Here is a 23,463-nt window from a genome sequence, read left to right as displayed (position 1 = left end):
ACAATCCTACTTCATAATCCAAGACTCCCTTTGACTTAACTCCTTTCATTCAAATACATAAAGACTTTGCCATCTCCCTCTCTGGTCTGGCTCAGCAGATCTGGTTTGTTAAAATAAAAGCCCTTAGTAGTCTCTTCTCCAAGTACTTCCTGCTTTAGAAACAGGACGTGATGCAATGCTACATACCTGTGTACACCTTAGATATCCCTGCTACCAGGGAACTGAGGCTGGTGGATCTTTAGAGCTTAGGAGTTAAAGCTGAGGAGGTATCTGCTCTGTGTCCTACATTAAAAATGGCAAGCCCCCACTAGCTGGTTCTAATGGGTTAACTAAGGAGGGCCTATGAGTGATTGTACTTCCAATCTAGGTGAGAAGTGTCCCAATGTCAAAAGAAAATAAAATCACAAATACAGTAGACAAACTCCCCTTTGTGAGATAAATACCACAAATATTATTGACCTCAAGAGCTGGGACTAATATAATGGTATCCTGGTTCTAAAATTAGTGGTCTTCCCACAGTATCATGTTATTTAAATCTTTGATGTTCCCATCTTCTATTAGGGATCTGACCATATTACTGAACATAGAAGCAAGATTCAATGCTCAGTGTGTCAATTGTGTGTGTGTGTGTGTGTGTGTGTGTGTGTGTGTGTGTGTAGTATTTGGAAATACTGATTTTTTTTTTCCTAAGAAGAATCAAAAAAGTTTTCACAATTCTAAATTGTTTTAAAATTCTTAAACCTTAAAATATTGAATGACTATGGCATTTATTAAATCCTTACTATGTGTAAAATGCCATGTTAAATGCTAGGGACACAATTAAAGTAAGATGGTCCTTTCTTTGTAGGAGCTCACATTTTAATGAGAAAGAAATATGATCTCTAAATTGTCTTGATCCTTCTGGAAACTTTCTTATGGATAGATTCTGAGACACTTAGATTACTTTATATTAGTTCTATCAAGTATGCCCTGCAAAATCTGGTCAGGATTCTACAGGGGTCCTGTGTCTGTAATTTAAGAGAGTGACTACTAGATAGCAGTAATGATGTATTAGTAGTTGCCCTAATTCATTTCTTTCTATTTTTTTTTTAATTTTTAAACCTTTATTTTCAGCTTCAAATTCTCTTCTTCCTTCTATACTTTCCATACCTATAGAGAAAGTAACAGATATCATAGCCATACTCATACATATGAAGGTCATGCAAAATATATTTTTCCTTTAGCCATGTTTGGGAGTGGAAGCAAGAAAAATGAAGGAAGAAATTGTGTTCTAGTCTGAACTCTGGTACCATTAATTATCTTTCTGGAGGTGGATAACATCTGGTGGAATTGTCATGGAGCATTAACACTGCTTAGAATAAAAGTCTTTCACATTTGATCATCATTATACTATTGATATTACTATGCATAATGTTCTCCTGGTTCTGCTTGCTTCACTTTGCATCAGTTCATATAAGTCTTCAAGGTTTTTCAGAAACCATTCCCTTCATCATTTCTTAGAAAAGAATAGTAGTATTAATAATATATTACAACTTGTTTGGCCATTTCCCAATTGAGGGACATCCCTTTAATTTTCAATTCTTTGCTACCACAAAAAGAATGACAATAAATATCTGTGTACTATAGGTTTTTTTATTCTGATCTTTTTAGTTTACTGACCTAATAATGGTATTACAGGGTGAAGAAAGGGTAGGAAGAATTTCATGGTCATCTGAATGGTTTGACCATTTCACTGTGTATTAGCACACCTATTTTTTCACTTATTACTAGGGTACATATTATTCCATTTATAGTTGTCATTTTTCCTTTTTGTTAGCTAATCTAACAGTTGTAAAGTGGTACCTCAGAATAGTTCTTATTTCATTTCATTTCTCTTATTAGTGGATAACTGATAGCTTTGATTTCTTCTGAAAACCATTCATATTCTTTGACAACTTATCAATTGGGGAATGACATTTTTATAAATTTGGTTCAGTTCTCTGTCTATTTGAAAAATGAGGCTCCTTGACCTATTTCTTAAGGGAGAGTTCTTAAAGGGGTCATTTTTTTTCTTTATGGAATATTTCAAACATAAGAAAATATAAATTGTTTTTTAAAATGTAATTTCCTCACAGCCATGTTGACAGTTCCACATTTTGGCAAATAATTAAAATAATTTTTTTCTTTTAATTCCTTTAAAAATATAGAATGTATTTCATTCTCTTCTAGTATTGTATTGATACTTAGAGAATTGATTGGCAGGATAACCTTGGGACTTAGGGAGGAAGATATTAGGGGCAATCTCACTCTCAAAATATCCTTTGGAATGGATAGTTACGTGTACTAAATACTGATTAAATGACTTTGTTTTTTTGATGATGGGTTTTGTTGATTATTATTTTTAGATTTAATTGTATTCATGAAATTTTGGTACCGGAAGAGAACTAAGACATCATTTAATTCAAAAGCTTCACTTTAAAGATGAAGCAACTGGGGGGAGGGGGGAGAAGCAGTTAAATGACTTATCCACAATACTTAATTAATGGCAGCAGTAGTACTAGAATTCAGGTCCCCTGACTTTCAAAAAAGTCTTAATATTCTCCACTGCACCACAACTGCTAGCTAAAATGTCTTTGAATTTGTAATAAAGAATATTAGTTATCTTACCTTAACTCCTGAATCCGTGATGAATTCACACTCAGAAACACTAAGTTCTTTTAACTTTTTATGATTGGACAGTGATGTCAAAGCCTGCAAATATTTAATAAAACATATTTTATGAGTTTAATGTTCTAGAATGTGTATATGCATATGTATATACATACATATATATGTATAATAAACTGGTAATAGTTTAATCTACATAAACTTGGAGAGAGGAGAATGCTATCTCAGGATCTGTAGTCTGATATTCAAAGTAAAAGTAACTTTTATTAAGTATAAGTCCCTGGCACATAGAAGGTGCTTAAAATTTTTTTATTGGTGGCAGCTAGATAATGCAGTAGATACAGCACCAGTCCTGAAGTCAGGAGGACTTGAGCTCAAATCTGGCCTCAGACCCTTAGCACTTCTTAGCTGTGTGACCCTGGGCAAGTCATTTGACCCCAATTGCCTCAACAACAACAACAAAAAAAAATAAACAAATATGTATTGACTGACTGAATAAACTACTTACACTGTAACACTTTTATGGATTTATGAGTTTATCTGAGTATGTACTTCTTCCAACTGGATAGATGGCAACATTACTTCTCAGTTTGTGCAATTCTACTTCCTATCTTTCCATAAATCTTCCATAAAGAATCTACTCAACATGCTAGAAGCTTTCCACTAATTCTTTTAATATTTTAGCACAATAAACATAAATAGCCTATTTACCTACTGCCTATTCCTAAATTCATCTTGACTATCTCTTTTTTGTTAATATCTTTTGAGTAAATTAGTGTTGATCATATGCTTCAATGTACTTATACCTGTCCTATGGGTTACTGAAATTTTGTTTCTTTTAATGTACTGGTTTCCCATGATTTTTAGCTACCATGAGAAAATTTTTTTATACCAGATCTTTGATGTCATTGACTGGGGAACTTCCCTTGTGCAGTTTTTTGTTTGTTATTTGTTTTCATCGTTTATTGCTTGTTTTTTTGCTCTGATGCAAGATAGGCAGTCCATCAGTGATTTATAGACTTAAGGGAACTTGTTGGAATACCAAAAAATTAAGTAATTTGCCTGCAGTCATATTATTTATCAGAGGCAAGCCCTAATCCCAGATTCTTCTTCACTATATAGCCACATCACTGAGTTACTATCTACTATAATATTCTGTATTTCAATAAAACAGCACAGAGTTAAAAGGATGGGCTTTTGCAGCTCTGAATATTATAGAATCATTGAAAGTACAATTTCTCAAATGCAAACCAGCCTAATTTCGTCTTTCTGTTTAATTCTGAGCCTAGTGCAATATTCAAGACATCCTCCATGATTCCCTTAGGCACGTACATGTTTCTCTGTTTTATGCCTTATTAAGCATTAACTCATATTAAACATTAAAACATTACATCTTCAAGTGATTCAAACTTAATAATGAAAATTACATGTACATAGTTTACATATAAGTATATATGTGTATGTAGAAACAGAATAAATACATGTGAAATAATAAAAATAAAATAAATAGGAAATGGTTACATATATCACAGATAAAGAGGGAGAACTAAATTGAGGGATATCAGGGATAGTTCTTTTAGGTGGTAATACTTGATCTGAATCTTTTTTTTTTTTTCCTGAGGCTGGGGTTAAGTGACTTGCTTACACACAGCTAGGTCACACAGCTAGGAAGTGTTAAGTGTCTGAGATCACATTTGAACTCGGGTCCTCCTGAATTCAAGGCTGATGCTCTATCCACTGCGCCACCTAGCTGCCCCTTGATCTGAATCTTAAAGGAAATTAAGGAATTTTTTTTTAGGTAAATGTGAGAAAGGAGTGAATTCCCACAGAAAGGTAAAGAGATAGGAAGTAGGGTACCCTGTATGAAGAATAAAGAAACCAGTCTGGCTGGACTTGCGAGAACAGAAGATGAATCATGTGCCAGGTTTGTAAATAGTCTTAAAGGAAAAACAGAAGAGTTTATAGTTGACCCTGGAAGCAAAAGGAAATCACTGTCATTGTTGAGAAGGAGTTTCATGACAAGATCTCTGATAAAAAAAAAAAATTTACTTGAGCAACTGGGTTCAAGATATTTTGAAGGGGGAAATTAGTGAGCAGGGAAGCAAGTTGGAAGGCCACTGTAATAGATGTCACTTTTGTGCTTTTTTCTGGGGACAGAGAGACAAAAATGAGCTAGTCTTCGCTTCCAAAGAGCTTACTATCTTGCTTGCTTATATTCTATTCATATTCTCTATGTTTCTTCCTTAGCAAATGATCTGTTTTATTTTAGTTTCATGTTCCCTCAATCTTTGAACTCCATAGTTTTGTTTGGCTTTGGTGTACATTTCATTAAGATAATTCGTTTGCTCGTTTTATAAATGTGTATTAAATGTCTGTGTACAGAGCAATGTTTAAGGTGCTAAAAGAGAGGCAAAGATAAATTACATCAATAAAGAATTTCATTAACACCAATACTTCAAGATAATATTATTCTGTCAGTGTAGGCCCCAATGTTCTTCAGTGTGGATTACAGCACCTCTATATCTTAACAAATAACTTCAGGAGTCGCTACAGCTAAAAATTCCCTCATTCTATAGCTAGCACATATAACCTTGTTGAATAATCCTCAGACTTTCAGGCATTAATGTTAGACAAAGCATAAAAAAACAAAAAAGATCTATACTTAAAAAAGTTATTCACCACAGGAGATTCAGTTCACATACCAAGTTGAAGAATTCCCTATAAATGGGAAGATCTTCCAGATGTCCCTGTTTGCAAATGGTATTTTGCTAATTGCATCAAGCTCTAAAATACTGCACAATTTCACAAATTAAATAATTATTCAAAGAAATTAGTCCTAACCTTTTACATAGGAAAGAACAATGGATTAAGAATTAATGCCTAGATCATAGCATGCATTTAGATGGACAATATCATAAAATATGCCTATCTGGGACAGATAGTACATAATCACAATGAATTAGGCCCAGAAGAAAGAAGAAAGTTGTCTGAATTGGTTTGGGTGACTCACAAAAGCTCTTTTAATGACTGCAATTTTTCTACAGAAACAAAGAATCAGAAACAACCTTTTAATAGCAACATTAATGCTGCTATGTAACAGTGAAACACAGAATACAATAGTCCCCAAGCAATTAAAAACAAGTATCTCAAAGAGGGTAATGGAAAAATCTATGGTGCATACAAATAAGCCATACCACAACCAAGACATATAACCTATTACAGGTTTCTCCTGGAAACTCAGTTTTGAAGAAGCACCCAGACCAGCCACATTTTATTCTCTTGAGTTCACCACCATAACTTATCCCCATGGGTTCCTTCCTTCTCACTTCCAGCTCCCTTTTTTGTCCAGTTAGAATGTAAGTTCATTGAACCTATGGATGATTTTTCATTTTGCTTGTAATGTGTCCTCAACACTTATTTTACTAAGAGTGTGGTGTACATTGCTTAGTAAATTCTTGCTGATTACTTGTCTTAATAAATGCATGTTGACTTGACCAATGAGGAATAAGAACAAAACCAAAAGATGTCACCAAGGATTTATGGGATAGGAAAGCTGACATAGTGAAAGCAAGGAATGAGAGGTAGACATCTGGAGAATTCCATTGAGATCGTTCATATATCAGGAGAAAGCAGGGAAGATCCCATCATATTGGGATGTTAAATAAACTTTATGTTGAGAATTTCTGGAATAACATGTACAAGAATCACACTGAATAGGCTGTCCTTGGATGATGGGTTATGATTTGTAACTTTGGAGAGAACTTTCAATTGAATAAGGTCATAACCCTATTTGCGGATCCAATTATGGTCAATCTGGTGATGGGGCAAGCCTCTCTCTATGTTGGATTTTAGAAAATAAATAGTCTGTTATGAACACAAATAGTTATAATTTTTCAAAAAGTACCCCTTATTTTCTCCCAGTAAACATTTGTGTTTGAATAATTATTTTTAATAATTGGGGGTTTTTTCTCCCAGAAAATAGGTAGGTAATATGGGAATTTCAAGTAGTAGGAGTGGCAAGAGGCAGTGAGGGAGTAGAACTACATATATAAACATTTTAAAAATTATCCAGCCCAAATGGTTACCTATAGAGAATGCTGTCCTTTCTTGCTATATTCTATATCCTATCCCCCCAGCAAGTACACACACACACACACACACACACACACACACACTTTCTTCTCCCACTTGGTTAACCCAACAACTCATGTTTACAAGGAAAGGGAGGGATGCAGAATAGTTCAATCCTGGTGTGGACCATGTACCTCCTCCTTTTTGATTTTCCCCAAAGCCTGTTTTTACCTGCACTCCCTTCTTAATCTGAATATTTTATCACTGTCAATAATATCTAGCTGGCTAAGGGGCAAAGTGCCTTATCTGGAACCCAGGCTTATACTTTTGACATTTCACATGGTTTTAGTTTTGCCAAGTTTTGTATACCAACACTGAACCAGACTTGCAGAGTTAGACCAAAAAAAAAAAGTTATCCAATCCTTTTATGTAGTAAACAAGATCAAATTCTCATCCTTTTGCTTTCCAGAGAATGTTCCAGATTGAGAAATTTATATTGGATATTGTGCCTTTATTCAAATCATAGTTGAAACCCCAACTTCTAATATGTAGTAATGCTTCATTACCACCTAAAAATAAACTAGTGTGTTCTCTTTATTTTATAATCATGCATATAGATATTTGGGCCAAGAAATTAATCATTATGTTTGATGTAGCTTTGCTAGGAAGGAGAGATAAATGATTTAAAAAACCAACAACATCCTCTTTTTTGCCATACAAAAATCAGCTCACAACTCTTATATGTCCTGTGTATATGATCTGGATTCCAGATGTGGATATTATTGTGCAGATGTTAGAAGAATGGTAAGTGAATTTAAGCTATGCTTTTATAGAAATCCAACTACTTGAATAAAATCAGCAGGCTAAATATCTACATTTGGTCTCAGCCCTATCTTTGAGAAGTTAAAGAGTGTCTAGCTCTCAAGTGGGAAATTATGCTATTAATTTCAACTATAAAACTAAGTCTGAAATCATTCAACAAAATTTCACTTTTATGTAGCCAAGTTAGAAATGCTTTCCTTATGCAATCAATATGTACTCGGCAATGCAGTAAACTTTCTAAAATACAATATTCAACAGTCTGTAGTTACCATCTATAAGTTCCAATATGCTGAGGCAATAAATTTTTTTAATTTTAATTAATATTTAAATAAATAAATAATGAATTGTTTGATAAATAATTAAGTTTATAAAAACTTCACTAATCATATTCTTAAAAATCTGTTCAAATAAATATTCTACCTTAAGTTGAAAAATATAAAAAAATTATTATAAATCCAAGTTACTTTTCATCTTTGTCAATTTTTTATGTAGCCTTTAAATCAGAAGAGATCATTTGAAATGCTCCTGAATGAATTTCTGAATAGCACATACTTTTCTTTTTTTAAAAAAAAAAATAGCTTTTTCTTCCCAAATACATGCAATATTCAACTTAGTTAAACCTTGTGTTCCAGATTTTTCTGCCTCCCTTTCACCCCCTCCCCTAGACAGCAAGCAATCCAATAAAGGTTAAACATATATAATTCTTCTAAACATTTCCAAATTTATCAGAATATGCTATCAAATCTAAATCATGACCAAACCCAATAAGCATTGCAGAGAATGCATGCAAAGAGAATTTCTCACAAATTGCTAAGACATATGAAAATGGAAAAAGGTTGTTTTAACCTAAAGAAGTTAAGGAAGGTTTTCTTTTTGAGAAGTGGCACTTCAGTTGGATAATGAAAAAAGGGAGGCATTTCAATAAATGGAGAAACTCTGGGGAAAAGAGCTTTATTGGAGCCAAGGGATTATGTGAAAAAAAATTATGTAGCAAAAAGACAACAGGACTCTCAACTGGTCTCAACTGAACACAAAGTATATGAAGAAAAGTAGTATGAATATAACTTAAAAGGTAAACTGGAATTAGATTATGAAGAGTCTTGAATGCCAGGATCAAAAGTTTACCTTTGTTTAGGAAGCACTGGGAAGCAAATGAAGGTATTTGTGTAGGTAAATTATATGATGAGAGCACTGCATTAGGATGATCATTCAGGCATTAATGTGAATTGGAAATTAAGGAGAGACTAGACTAGAAGATTTGTTGTAATATTATTACAATAGCCTAGGCAAGAAAAGGTAAGAGTCTAAATTACATGATTAGAGAGTAAATTGAAGAGAAAACAAAAGTTAATCTAGAGTTGTCATCAAAAGAACCTAACAAGTAAAAGGATATAGAGGATGAGAGAAAGAGAAGAATCAAAGATGATGGATGACTCTGAAGTGTCTGGGAGGATATTTGGGGAGGTACCTCAAAAGAAATAGAAAGGTAGGCTAGATTTGGGGGCTACTTAAAGAAGCAAGATCAGTTCAGTTTGGAATATGATGTATTTGATGTACTGGGAGCGTATTTAGATGGAGGTATCCAGTTGACAATAGTTAAGACTGGAAACTGGGGAGGAGCTAGGATTAGAGACAGATTTGGGTACCATACAAATTGGGATGCTAACCGAAGCTGCAGTATATGAAATCACCAAGAAAAAGGATGTGGAGAGGAAAGAACTTGGTGGTATGCTAACATTTAGAGGGAGGAAGAAGAAATAAAAGTGATGATAGGTCTATAGTCTAAGGACCAGACCACTTAAATTTGAAGAGGATCATCACAAAGATCACCATGTGATTAATTCTTACTCATAACCACCTGTTTAGACCATATAAGAAGGAATGGTGAGGGTTGCCATATGATCAGGTAAAAGATCATGCTCAACCAGTGAAAAATCATGGATACCTAAAGTAGTATAACAATTCTAACTTTTGTCTTTTTTCCCCTTATAAATTAAAGATGTTATTCTCCAAAAGAGTTCCTCCATTACAGTGTGTAGGGCAACTTCAATAGGTTGGTTTTTGGTTGTTTTTGTGTGTGAGAGTTTATAATGGCTCTTGTTGGGTCAGAAACTTTAAGTACTGGTGGTCTTACTTGTGTCCTAAAATGATACCGAACACCCTGGAAAAGGGGAGACTGATAATTTATGTCTATCTGTAGGTGGCAGGAAGGAAGGAATCAGGTCACTAGTCTAAGAAAGTAAGTTTATAATAGGAAGCTACTGTTCATAAAGCCCCATAATAAAGTCCTTTGCCTAAGAGCAAAGTTCTGAAGCAACATCTGTCTTTATTGATGGGGGTCTGGTTTGGGAACTCACCAAAATAAACAAAATGCAAGAACCTCCTCTAATTATTTTTATTTCAAGCTTTTTAAAAATTCTTTAAATCATTTGGTAAGATGTTTTGCTCCAAAGGATATAGTCTTTGAATGCTATCTTAATGTATAAATATCTCATTGTTTAAACTATTTCTGATTCACATTTAATGATTGACTTGATATCTCCAAATACTTTTTAAAATACTTAAAAATGAGTTTAAATGAGTTAGTAATTCTTTGTATATTCTCAATCTCTTTGGCTCTTGTGCATTTCTCAAGCTTCTAAGACTCCCTCCTCCTCTTTTCCCTCAATAACCTAATCAACTCAAGAATCTAATTATTATTACTATGGAGATAATGCATACTTCTATATCTTCAGTCCTATTCTTTGTTCTGAGATTCAATCTTTTTTTTTATTTTTATTTTTTTACAAATTACTCACTGGACATTTCAAATTGGATATTTCATTCTTTTTAAAGAATGTTTTTATTTTTTCCTCAATTACATGTAAAAACATTCAAGATTTTTAAAAATAAATTTTGAGTTCCTATTTCCCCACTATTTTCTGCCCTCATTCAGAAACCATTTTGATATAGATTATACATTTGCAGTTATGTAAACCTGAGATTTCTCAAACATAGTTTGTCTAAAACTGAATACATCTTTCCCTCCAAACTACCCATTTTCCAAACTTCCCTATTTCTGTATTTGGAACAGCTAAGTCTTCCAGCTTACTAACTTCAGTGTTATCCTTAACTCTTCACTTTCTCTTCCCACATATCTAATTAATTCCCTACATATGTATTCGATAACAGTGGGGACAAATTCAAATGGAAATTAGGGCCACTGATATGTTTGTAAGAAATATTGTAGGCTACATCTTGGATCTAATTTTAAAATGTAATATTACCTATATTTTTAAAATATTTTAAAATATTTCCCAATTACATTTTAATTTAATTCAAGTCATACTATTGAGAGTTGCTTATGGGCAGTATATTTGCTACATCAAACTCACAATCTCTCTCAAATCAGATTCGTCTGATTTAGTTATCCCTTCTCATCTGGATTGTTTTATAATTTCCTAACGGTCCTTTTGATTTCCAGTCTCTTCTCACTTCAGTCCTTTCCTCCACACAGTTAAAGTGATTTTTTTCTCAAGCAAAGATCTGACAATTTCATCCCCTTATACTTAATAATAATATTAATAGTAGCTAGAATATATGGCATTTTAAGTTTTACAAAATGTTTTATAATTGTTAGCTCATTTTGTTCTCGGTATCAAATCAGAAGAAAAACCAGAGAAAATCTTTGAAACAAATTTCTATAACAAATGTCTTAACATGAAAAATATCAGTAAAAATATATTGTCAGAAATAGTAAATAACTATAATAATCTAGTGTTTGACAAACCCAAAGATCCCAGCTTTTGGGATAAGAATTCACTGTTTGACAAAAACTGCTGAGAAAATTGGAAATTAGTATGTCAGAAACTAGGCATTGACCCACACTTAACACCGTACAATGAGATCAAAATGGGTTCATGATCTAGGCATAAAGAATGAGATTATAAATAAATCTGAAGAACCTAGGATAATAGTTTACCTTTCAGACCTGTGGAGGAAGGAGGAATTTGTGACCAAAGAAGAACTAGAGATCATTATTGATCATAAAATAGAAAATTTTGATTATATCAAGTTGAAAAGTTTTTGTACAAACAAAACTAATGCAAATAAGATTAGAAGAGAAGCAATAAACTGAGAAAACATCTTTACAGTTAAATATTCTGATAAATGCCTCATTTCCAAAATATATAGAGAACTGACTCTAATTTATAAGAAATCAAGCCATTCTCCAATTGATAAATGGTCAAAGGATATGAACAGATAATTCTCAGATGAAGAAAATGAAACTATTTCTATCCATATGAAAAGATGCTCCAAGTCATTATTGATCAGAGAAATGCAAATTAAGACAACTCTGAGATACCACTACACACCTGTCAGATTGGCTAAAATGACAGAAAAAGATAATGATGAATGTTGGAGGGGATGTGGGAAAACTGGGACTCTGATACATTGTTAGTAGAGTTGTGAACGGATCCAAGCATTTTAGAAAGCAATTTGGAACTATGTTCAAAAAGTTATCAAACTGTGCATACCTTTTGATTCATCAGTGTTACTACTGAGCTTATATCCCAAAGAGAACTTAAAGAAGGGAAATGGACCCACATGTGCAAAAATGTTTGTGGCAGCCCTCTTTGTAGTGGTCAGAAACTGGAATTGAATGGATGCCTATCAATTGAACAATAGCTGAATAAATTATGGTATATGAATGTTATGGGATATTATTGTTCTATAAGAAATGACCAGCAGGATGATTTCAGAAAGGTGGAGAGACTTACATGAACTGATGCTAAGTGAAATGAGCAGGACCAGGAGATCATTATACACATCAACAATAATACTATATGATGATCAATTCTTATTGATGTGACCCTCTTCAACAATGAGATGAACCAAATCAGTTCCAACCGTTCTATAATTAAGAGAATCAGCTATACTCAGCAAAATAACTATGGGAAATGAGTGTGGACCACAGCATAGCATTTCCACTCCTGTTATTGTTTGCTTGCATTTTTGTTTTCTTTCTCAGGTTATTTTTACCTTATTTCTAAATCTGATTTTTCTTGTGCAGCAAGATAAATGTATAAATATGTACACATATATTGCATTTAACATATACTTTAACATATTTAACATGTATTGGTCTACCTGCCATCTAGGGGAGAGGGTAGGGGGAAGAAGGAGAAAAGTTGGAACTGAAGGTTTTGCAAGGGCCAATGCTGAAAAATTACTCATGCATATGTTTTGTAAATAAAAAGCTATAATAATAGTATATAAACATGTGTGTATATGTATATATACATATATATGTATATATACATACATATAGTCAGCCCAAATCCGCTTGAATCAGGCATCTGCAAATTCTCACCCTTCAACTCAGAGCATAGCTGATTAAAAGAAGAATTTGAAGAGGTTTTAATAATCTTGTTGGAATACAGCCATAATACCATATAGTAATGTAACTTTGAATAAATGTGTTTGAACAATATTTAAAGGTGTTGAAAAGTTCCATTTTTATTACCAATAAAAATAAAAGATCCAATTGAAAACATTTATAAATAGACTGAAAATGGCATTAATTTAAATATTTACTTAAATTTATTTAAATACTTAAATACTTCAATAGATCTGTTATCTAATCAGTTTTAGTATTTTCTGCCTTGGTACAGATTACATTTCCTAATTTGGAGTTGTGATTTTCTCCCATGCTCTACAAATATCTCAGAAAAAGAATCTACTTACTATGATAAAGGACTACTTTTAAGTCTTTTCCAAGATGGCACTTGTCCTATCACATTCTCTTTTAATTTTGTTATATTACAGACTTGCCCCACTTTCTAATTAAAAATTTCCTCTCTGGTATCCATTATATCAATTCTTATGACCAGGTAATAAATACATGGAAGTTTACTTTCCCACACACACACATTTTTTGTCTTTTTTCATAATTTAGGTCACATTTAACTGACTCTTCAGAGACACAATGTTTAAAAATTCACATCCAGCCATCATCACTAGAAAAGAATTTGTGATTTTATAGATTTTTATCCAAATGCTTGCCCTAAATATATTTAATTTCAGTCTAGGAGTGAGGGAGTACCCAAACCTTCAACAGCATCCAGGCAAGAAGCAGGTACATATGGGACAACTAGATTTATAAGTATGTACAGGATAGGTAAGTAGTAACCATAGCAGCCTACAACATAATGGACAATTTTTAGACTTTTTAGACTGGATGGACCTCAGACACCATCTAGTTGAAATGTTCCGTTTTCAAGAAGAGGCAACTGCCAGAGAAGCCAAGTGAATACCAGAGATCACAGAAGGAATGATTCAAACCACTCCTGTTACATACATTACAAAGTCTTCAAAGGAAAAAAAAATTATATCTCTGAAGACATGACTGGAAGAAAAAGGGAGGACTGGGAAATGGAGTAAACATTAAAAAAAAGTTGGAAAATATACAAATGAGCAGGAAAGCATAGAGAAGATTTTCTATCATACCACACTAGACATGAGGCTATTCAAAATGAGTTCTATCAAAAAAGAAAAACAAACAAATAAACAAAACAAAAAAAAAATGAAGAATGAAGGGGGAACAGAATCTTCATTTGGGCAGAATCTTCTTGGATAAAAGAACTGTCGAAATAAGAGAACAAAATATTTGTCTTCTAGGAATCCTACTATGTATAAGAAATATAGGATAAAGATGGAATGTTTTAGTATGAAACCGAGCTTTCAGCATGTTTTATAAGAAGAAATAAAATGAGAAAGGAGATGAAATGAATCAACACTTCTTGAAAAAGAGTGGCACAAATCAATAACAAATGGAGAGAGAATAAGACAGAAATAGAGAAGTTCTGAATTTATACAGTCTTATCTAATCTGAAAAAGAACAGGATAAAAAGAAAGACTGAAGAATGAGAAAGTTATAAAAATTCAAGAAACTGGAAAAAAACAGTATATCATGAGTTAGACAAAAGTGTGTGGGAAGAGACAAAAATATTAGTGTAAGCAAAATTAATGTATGAACCACATGCTGGCTTTAAAAGGAAAAAAAAAAACAATAAAAACAGCCAAACAGGGGAAAATAGAGACTAAAAAATTATAAGTATATATACATAAATATATTAAACTTTATAATTAAATAAAAGTATGTGACAGAATAGTTAAGAAAAAATATAATTTGAAGCATTAAATATGCATTTTAAAAATAAAAATACATGCAAAGAGTATATATAGGAGCAAAGAGCACTGTGCTGGACAATTCCAAGAAATCAGGATTTGCTTTGGCGATCTCACATAATCGCACAATGTAAATTCAGGATATCAAGAGAAAAACCAAAAAAAAAAAAAAAAAATCTATGTTGTGCTTAGAGGCAACATAGACAATGGAACATTATTAAACACACATGCACCAAATGACAGAATCTTTGTTTGTAAAGGAAAAGCTAATTGAATTTCAGAAAGACATGGTGAGTAGTTTGAGACTTTGGTATGCATTTTATTGAACTGTATAGATTGATCAGAGGCATAAACATAGCGGAACTCAACACAATGGTGGAAAAACTTAACATTGCACAAATGAAAATAGTAAAGTATATCTGTTTATTGACATCACATGGATACCTTTGTAGAAGCTTATAATACAACAGAACAAAAGCAAATTGTAAATGAATGCCATAAAAAGGTAGAGATGTTAAACCTATTCTTTGCAATGGGCATGAGATGAGAAGGGTATATTGAGGAAAAGATATGGGGAAAAAAACTAGAAGGGAAAGATGAAAGAAAAATAAAGCAAAGAAAGAAAAGGTCATTTCGAGAACATTTTGTTTTTCTTTAACAGTCTCTCTTTAATGCCTTTATACAAAAACTTCCCAGGAGTTCCAATTCCAAAACATGTATTTTAGGGGGATCCTGAAATGACTGTATAGCCCATCACAAGGTTACTATAAAGCAAATTGCTATCTAACCATGCCTTCCTGAATCTTGTATTTGTAAATGCATTTTTTGAACTTAAGCACAAAATTTTATATTTACCTCCATTCAATTTAATATTATTAGCATAAAAGATAAAAAGAAAGAGAAATATACATGATATCTAAAAGGCTTTAAAAAAATTGACTTGTGTTCTGTCACTACAGTGAAGGGGAAATAGGTCTTCCAGATCTGAAACTAAATTATAAAGTACTCATTATCACAACTATTTGGTATGGTAGCTCAGTAAAAATGACCAGAGAGATGGAAAGACAACAGAGAATTATTGGATAGGCTACTACAAAATACAGATAATAACGCATTGCTTGTGGAGAGGTAAATTGGTCCAGCTTTTTCACAGAACAATCAAGAACCATATCCCCATAGTATTATCCCAAAGTAAATTGAGATTGATCCTGCAATATGAATATTAAGGAGATCAGAGAAAAAGGAAAAGCAATCATATGTACAAAAGTATTCAGATTAGTTCTTTTATAGCAGCAAAGAACCAGAAACTAAGGAAGTATCCATCAAATAGAAATGGCTAGATAGATTATGGTATAATATTGTAATAGAATATTATTGTGCCATGAAAAATTAAAATATGGATTATATCAGATAAACCTGGGACTACCTATATGAACTGATGCTGATTAAAGAGAACAGAATTAAGAAAATAATTTATACAATAACTCTCTAATGACAAACATTTGAAAGATCTAACTCTGAATCAATGCAATGACTGATTATTCCACAGGACTAATGATAAAGCAGATAGTTATCCATCTACTGACGGAAAACAACAGATCCAAAATGCAGAATAAGACATATTTTCGAGCATGGCCAATGCAGGAATTTATTTTGCCTTATTGCATATTTGTTATAATTTCTGTGTTACTATCCCCCCAATGGGATGGGATGAAGGAACAAAGGGATTCAATAGAAAAAGGATAGGACCAAAAAATTGGAAAGAAGAAATGGAAAAATAGAAAGAAAAGCATTTAAGCATCTTTTATTTTAAATCTACAGAAGAGAACAGAAGGATTCACAGAGAAGTAGTATAACTTTGAATTAATATATATTTAAAAGAAAAAAAAGCCACACTCACTCAAGAGATTCACTTATATGTATAATTTTAAAAGTCCCACTTGGAGACTTCCGGCCAAGATGGTGGCGTGGAGGCAGACAGCTGCTTGAGCTCCTCATTTTCTCTCAGAACTTACTTCATGACAAGCCTCTGACTTAATGCTTGACCCAGAAAGAAATCCACAAATTATCACCAAGAGAAGACATCCTTGAGAGTCGCCAGAAAAGGTCTGTGTTTGCTCAGGGGAGGGTCAATCGGACTGGGCGCAGACTGAGGGCAGACAGCCAGAGCAAGACAGGCAGCTCACACAGCTCAGACTGGAGGGGGAGGGGTGTGATCTCTGCCGTTTATGTGAAGGGCTTTTGCCCCATTGTGGATGCTCCGTCTTGGCAGCAAGCCAGGAGCAGCAGAGAGGGTGTAAACACCGGAGGTGAAGATTGAAACCCCAGAAAGCCAGCGTCTCTCAGAGCCCGGCCACCCCCAAGCCCCACCTGGACTGACTCAGGGCGTTCTCGGAGCGCAGACTCAGTACAGTCATTGCTGTTCTGTTAGTGGCTCTCTGCTGCCCTACCCCCGTCTGTAGAGGAAGCCCATTAACACCATCCAGCCCCATCCCCCGCAAAACAGACCAATTGTTTCTCTTGTCAGTTTGTTTTCTTTGATTCCTACTCTGACAAAATGAACAAAAAATTCAAAAGGGCTCTAACCATTGACAGCTTCTGTGTGGAGAGGGAGCAGACTTCAAACACTGAGGAGACTAAAAACAGACTGTCCCCAGATGTATCCCCTGGGAGGGATACAAGCTGCTCCTCAATGCAAAAGAACCTCATAGAGGAAATCAAAAAGGCTCTCACAAGAGAGCTGGAAGAGAAATGGGAAAAGGAAAGGGAAGTTTGGCAAGAGAGCCTGGAGAAGTCATCCCATGCATTCAAAGACAGAGTGGATAAAGAAATCAAATCATTGAGAAACAAGATTAGTGAGCTGGAAAAGGTAAACAACTCCAAGGAAAACAAGATTAGTGAGCTGGAAAAGGTAAACAACTCCAAGGAAAACAGGATTAGAGAGCTGGAAAAAGAAATCAGCTCTCTAAAAAATAAAATAGATAAAATGGAAAAAAATTCCATAGAAGATAAAAACTCAATTGGACAATTACAAAGAGATATAAAAAAAAGTGAGTGAAGAAAATACATCATTGAAAATTAGACTGGAACAAGTAGAAATGAATGACTCAAGGAGAAACCAAGAGGGAGTCAAGCAAAACCAGAGAAATGAAACAATTGAAAAGACTGTCAAGTACCTTACCAGAAAGACAACAGACCTGGAAAACAGATCCAAGAGAGACAATTTGAGAATAATCGGACTCCCTGAAAAATGGGAGGAAAAAAAGAGCTTGGACACCATTTTCGAGGAAATTATCAAAGAGAACTGCCCAGACGTTTTGGAAACAGAGGGTAAAATAGACATTGAAAAAATTCATCGATCACCTACTGAAAGGGACCCTAAAATCAAAACGCCAAGAAATATAGTGGCCAAGTTCAAGAACCATCAGACAAAGGAAAAGATATTGGAAGCTGCTAGAAAAAAACAATTCAGATATGGAGGATCCACAATAAGGATAACCCAGGATCTAGCAGCGTCCACATTAAAAGAACGCAGGGCCTGGAACATGATATTCCAAAAGGCTAAGGAACTTGGTATGCAGCCAAGAATAACGTACCCAGCAAGAATGAGCATCGTTTTCCAGGGAAGAAGATGGACATTTAACGAAATAAATGAATTCCATCTATTTTTGATGAAAAAACCAGACCTACATAAAAGGTTTGATCTTCAAATACAGAACTCAAGAGATTTCTAAAAAGGTAAAAAGAAATCTTGAGAACTATACTTCTGTCAAAAAAATATGTAAAGAACATATGTACAATTTGTCTTAGAAACTAGAGGTGGAAAGGAGATTATATCATAAAAAAGTGTAAAGTGGTGGTACTACATCTCATGAAGAGGCAAAGGTAACCTATTATATCTGAGAGAAAGAAAGGAGGGAGATGAACATAGCGTGTATCAATAGACATATTCGATTTATGGTGAAACTTCTTCCACTTCATTGAAAAGTGAAAGGGAAGGAGTAAGCTAAGGGGAAGGGAATACAGTAATTTCGAGGAAAAGGGGTAAAATAAGGGGAGGATCTTTAAGGTGGGGGAGGGATCCTAAAAAGGGAGGGCTGTGAAAAGCAAGTGGTGTTCACCAGTTTAATACTGGATAGGAGGGTAAAAGGGAAGGAAAGGGGAAAAGCATAAGCAGGGGTTAATAGGATGGCAAGCAATATAGAATTAGTCCTTCTAACCATAAATGTGAATGGGGCAAACTGCCTCATAAAGAGGAAGCAGTTAGCAGACTGGATTAAAAGTCAGAATCCTACTATATGTTGTTTACAGGAAACACACCTGAAACAGGGTGAGACATTCAAACTAAAAGTAAAAGGGTGGAGCAGAATCTATTATGCTTCAGGCAAAACCAAAAAAGCAGGAGTAGCCATCCTCATCTCAGATCAAGCAAAAACAAAAATTGATCTAATTAAAAGAGATAAGGAAGGGCATTATATCCTGCTAAAGGGAAGCATCAATAGTGAAGCAGTATCAATATTAAACATGTATGCACCAAGTGGTGCAGCATCTAAATTCTTAAAAGAGAAATTAAGAGAGCTGCAAGAGGAAATAGATAGCAAAACTATAATAGCGGGAGATCTCAACCTTGCACTCTCAGAATTAGATAAATCAAACCACAAAATAAATAAGAAAGAAGTCAAAGAGGTAAATAGAATACTAGAAAAGTTTGATATGATAGATCTTTGGCGAAAGCTAAATGGAGACAGAAAGGAATATACTTTCTTCTCAGCAGTTCATGGAACCTATACAAAAATTGATCATATACTAGGGCATAAAAACCTCAAAATCAAATGCAGTAAGGCAGAAATAGTAAATGCATCCTTTTCAGACCATAATGCAATCAAAATAACATTTAATAAAAAGCCAGGGGAAAATAGACCAAAAAATAATTGGAAACTAAATAATCTTATACTAAAGAATGATTGGGTAAAACAGCAAATCATAGACATAATTAATAACTTCACCCAAGAAAATGACAATAATGAGACATCATACCAAAATGTGTGGGATACAGCCAAAGCAGTAATAAGGGGAAGTTTTATATCTCTACAGGCCTACTTGCATAAAATAGAGAAAGAGAGGGCCAACGAATTGGGCTTACAACTAAAATTGCTAGAAAAGGAACAAATTAAAAACCTCCAGACAAACATAAAACTTGAAATTCAAAAAATAAAAGGTGAGATTAATAAAATTGAAAGTAAAAAAACTATTGAATTAATTAATAAAACTAAGAGTTGGTTTTATGAAAAAACCAACAAAATAGACAAACCCTTAGTAAACCTGATTAAAAAAAGGAAAGAGAAAAAGCAAATTGATAGTCTTGAAAATGAAAAGGGTGAACTCACCACTAATGAAGAGGAAATTAGAACAATAGTCAGGAGCTACTTTGCTCAACTTTATGCTGATAAATTCGATAACTTAAATGAAATGGAAGAATACCTTCAAAAATATAGCTTGCCCAGATTAACAGAGGAAAAAGTAAGTAGTCTAAATCGTCCCATCTCAGAAAAAGAAATAGACCAAGCTATTAACCAACTTCCTAAGAAAAAATCCCCAGGACCAGATGGATTTACAGGTGAATTCTACCAAACATTTAAAGAACAACTAACTCCAATGCTATGTAAACTATTTGAAAAAATAGGGATTGAAGGAGTCCTACCAAATTCCTTCTATGACACAGACATGGTACTGATACCTAAACCAGGTAGATTGAAAACTGAGAAAGAAAACTATAGACCAATTTCCTTAATGAATATTGATGCTAAAATCTTAAATAAGATATTAGCAAATACACTTCAGAAAATCATCCCCAGGATAATACACTATGACCAAGTGGGATTTATACCAGGAATGCAAGGCTGGTTTAATATTAGGAAAACTATTAGTATAATTGACCATATTAATAATCAAATTAATAAAAACCATATGATCATCTCAATAGATGCAGAAAAGGCATTTGATAAAATCCAACATCCATTCCTACTAAAAACGCTTGAGAGTATAGGAATAAATGGACTATTCCTTAAAATAATAAGGAGCATATATTTAAAACCTTCAGTAAACATCATATGTAATGGTGATAAACTAGAACCTTTCCCTGTAAGATCAGGAGTGAAACAAGGTTGCCCACTATCACCATTACTATTCAATATAGTACTAGAAACTCTAGCCTTGGCAATAAGAGCCGAGAAAGAGATCCAAGGAATTAGAGTAGGAAATGAAGAAATCAAATTGTCACTTTTCGCAGATGACATGATGGTATACTTAGAGAACCCCAAAGACTCTGCTAAAAAGCTATTAGAAATAATTCAGAATTTTAGCAAAGTCGCAGGATACAAAATAAATCCACATAAATCCTCAGGATTTTTATACATTACCAACACAATCCAACAGCAAGAGATACAAAGAGAAATTCCATTCAAAATAACAGTCGATAGTATAAAATATTTGGGAATATATCTACCAAAGAAGAGTCAGAAATTATATGAGCAAAATTACAAAACACTTGCCACAAAAATAAAGTCAGATTTAAATAATTGGAAAGACATTCAGTGTTCTTGGATAGGCCTAGCGAATATAATAAAGATGACAATACTCCCCAAACTAATCTATTTATTTAGTGCTATACCAATCAGACTCCCAAGAAACTATTTTAATGACCTAGAAAAAATAACAACAAAATTCATATGGAAGAATAAAAGGTCGAGAATTGCAAGGGAACTAATGAAAAAAAAGTCAGAGGAAGGTGGTCTAAGTGTACCTGATTTAAAGCTATATTATAAAGCAACAGTCACCAAAACCATTTGGTATTGGCTAAGAAATAGACTAGTTGATCAGTGGCATAGGTTAGGTTCACAGGGCAAGATAGTGAATAAAAATAGCAATCTAATCTTTGACAAACCCAAAGATCCCAAATTTTGGGATAAGAATTCATTATTTGACAAAAACTGCTGGGAAAACTGGAAATTAGTATGGCAGAAACTAGGCATGGACCCACATTTAACACCACATACTAAGATTAGATCAAAATGGGTCCAAGATTTAGGCATAAAGAACGAAATCATAAATAAATTGGAGGAACATGGGATGGTTTACCTCTCAGACTTGTGGAGGAGGAAGGAGTTTGTGTCTAAGGGAGAACTAGAAACCATTATTGATCACAAAATAGAACATTTTGATTACACCAAATTAAAAAGTTTCTGCACAAACAAAACTAATGCAAACAAGATTAGAAGGGAAGTAACAAATTGGGAAAAAATTTTTACAGTTAAAGGTTCTGATAAAGGCCTCATCTCCAAAATATACAGAGAATTGACTTTAATTTATAAGAAATCAAGCCATTCTCCAATTGATAAATGGTCAAAGGATATGAACAGACAATTTTCAGATGATGAAATTAAAACTATTTCCACTCATATGAAAGAGTGTTCCAAATCACTATTGATCAGAGAAATGCAAATTAAGACAACTCTGAGGTATCATTACACACCTGTCAGATTGGCTAAGATGACAGGAACAAATAACGATGAATGTTGGAGGGGCTGTGGGAAAACTGGGACACTGATGCATTGTTGGTGGAGTTGTGAAAGAATCCAACCATTCTGGAGAGCAATCTGGAATTATGCCCAAAAAGTTATCAAAATGTGCATACCCTTTGACCCAGCCATACTACTACTGGGCTTATACCCCAAGGAACTACTAAAGAAGGGAAAGGGTCCTGTATGTGCCAAAATGTTTGTGGCAGCCCTTTTCATAGTGGCTAGAAGCTGGAAGATGAATGGATGTCCATCAATTGGAGAATAGTTGGGTAAACTATGGTATATGAATGTTATGGAATATTATTGTTCTATAAGAAATGACAAACAGGAGAAATACAGAGAGGCTTGGAGAGACTTACATCAACTGATGCTGAGTGAAACGAGCAGAACCAGAAGATCATTATACACTTCAACAATGATACTGTACGAGGATGTATGCTGATGGAAGTGGATTTCTTCAACATAGAGAAGAGCTAATCCAATTCCAATTGATTAATGATGGACAGAACCAGCTACATCCAGAAAAGGAACACTGGGAAATGAATGTAAACTGTTATTTTTACCTTCTGAATCCAATTCTTCCTGTGCAACAAAAAATTCGGTTCTACACACATATATTGTATCTAGAATATACTGTAATATATTTAACATATATAAGACTGCTTGCCATCTGGGGGAGGGGGTTGGGGGAGGAAGGGAAAAAATCTGAATAGAAGTAAGTGCAAGGGATAATGTTGTAAAAAATTACCCATGCATATGTACTGTCAAAAAATGTTATAATTATAAAATAAAATAAAAATTTAAAAAAAAAGTCCCACTTGGCCTCTTAAAAAACTTAAATAGCTCAGTGAAATAGCCTCAAGAACCAAGAATAAAAAATAAACTCTCAGTCTTTGATAAACTTAACAGAAAACTTCAAGAGGAAAGCATCTCTGTTCATCAAGAACTGCTAAAAAAAATTAGGGAGTAGTTGAGGAGAACATTAGCATCTTACATTATATGCCACAATAAATTCCAAATGGATGTACAACCTGAATATAAAGGAATACAAATAGAGCAAAATGGCACGTTTATAACTATTGTCAATCTTCTACAAAAGATTACTCCCAGATGATAATATTTAGAAAAATGCAAATTGAAGCAACTCTGAAGTTTCACCTCATATTCAGCAACA

At 33.8% G+C, this 23,463-nt stretch overlaps 1 protein-coding gene across 2 annotated transcripts in view; it reads right to left on the bottom strand.

Moving 5' to 3' along the window:
• The window catches only part of FBXL13 (F-box and leucine rich repeat protein 13), a 245,322-nt gene that overhangs the window by 44,352 nt on the left and 177,507 nt on the right, over positions 1-23,463 (bottom strand). For both annotated transcript variants that reach the window (XR_012482417.1, XM_074268454.1), the window contains exon 14: positions 2,647-2,730. Coding sequence is in view for 1 of the 2 variants with exons in the window: in XM_074268454.1 (XP_074124555.1) it covers positions 2,647-2,730 (84 nt within the window). In the remaining variant the exon portion in view is untranslated. The remainder of the gene's footprint in view (positions 1-2,646; positions 2,731-23,463) is intronic.

This window comes from Sminthopsis crassicaudata, chromosome 5, assembly GCF_048593235.1.
Source record: "Sminthopsis crassicaudata isolate SCR6 chromosome 5, ASM4859323v1, whole genome shotgun sequence".
Taxonomy (NCBI): domain Eukaryota; kingdom Metazoa; phylum Chordata; class Mammalia; order Dasyuromorphia; family Dasyuridae; genus Sminthopsis; species Sminthopsis crassicaudata.
Note: the sequence above shows the minus strand (reverse complement) of the source record. Positions and strands in the feature narration are given on the sequence as shown.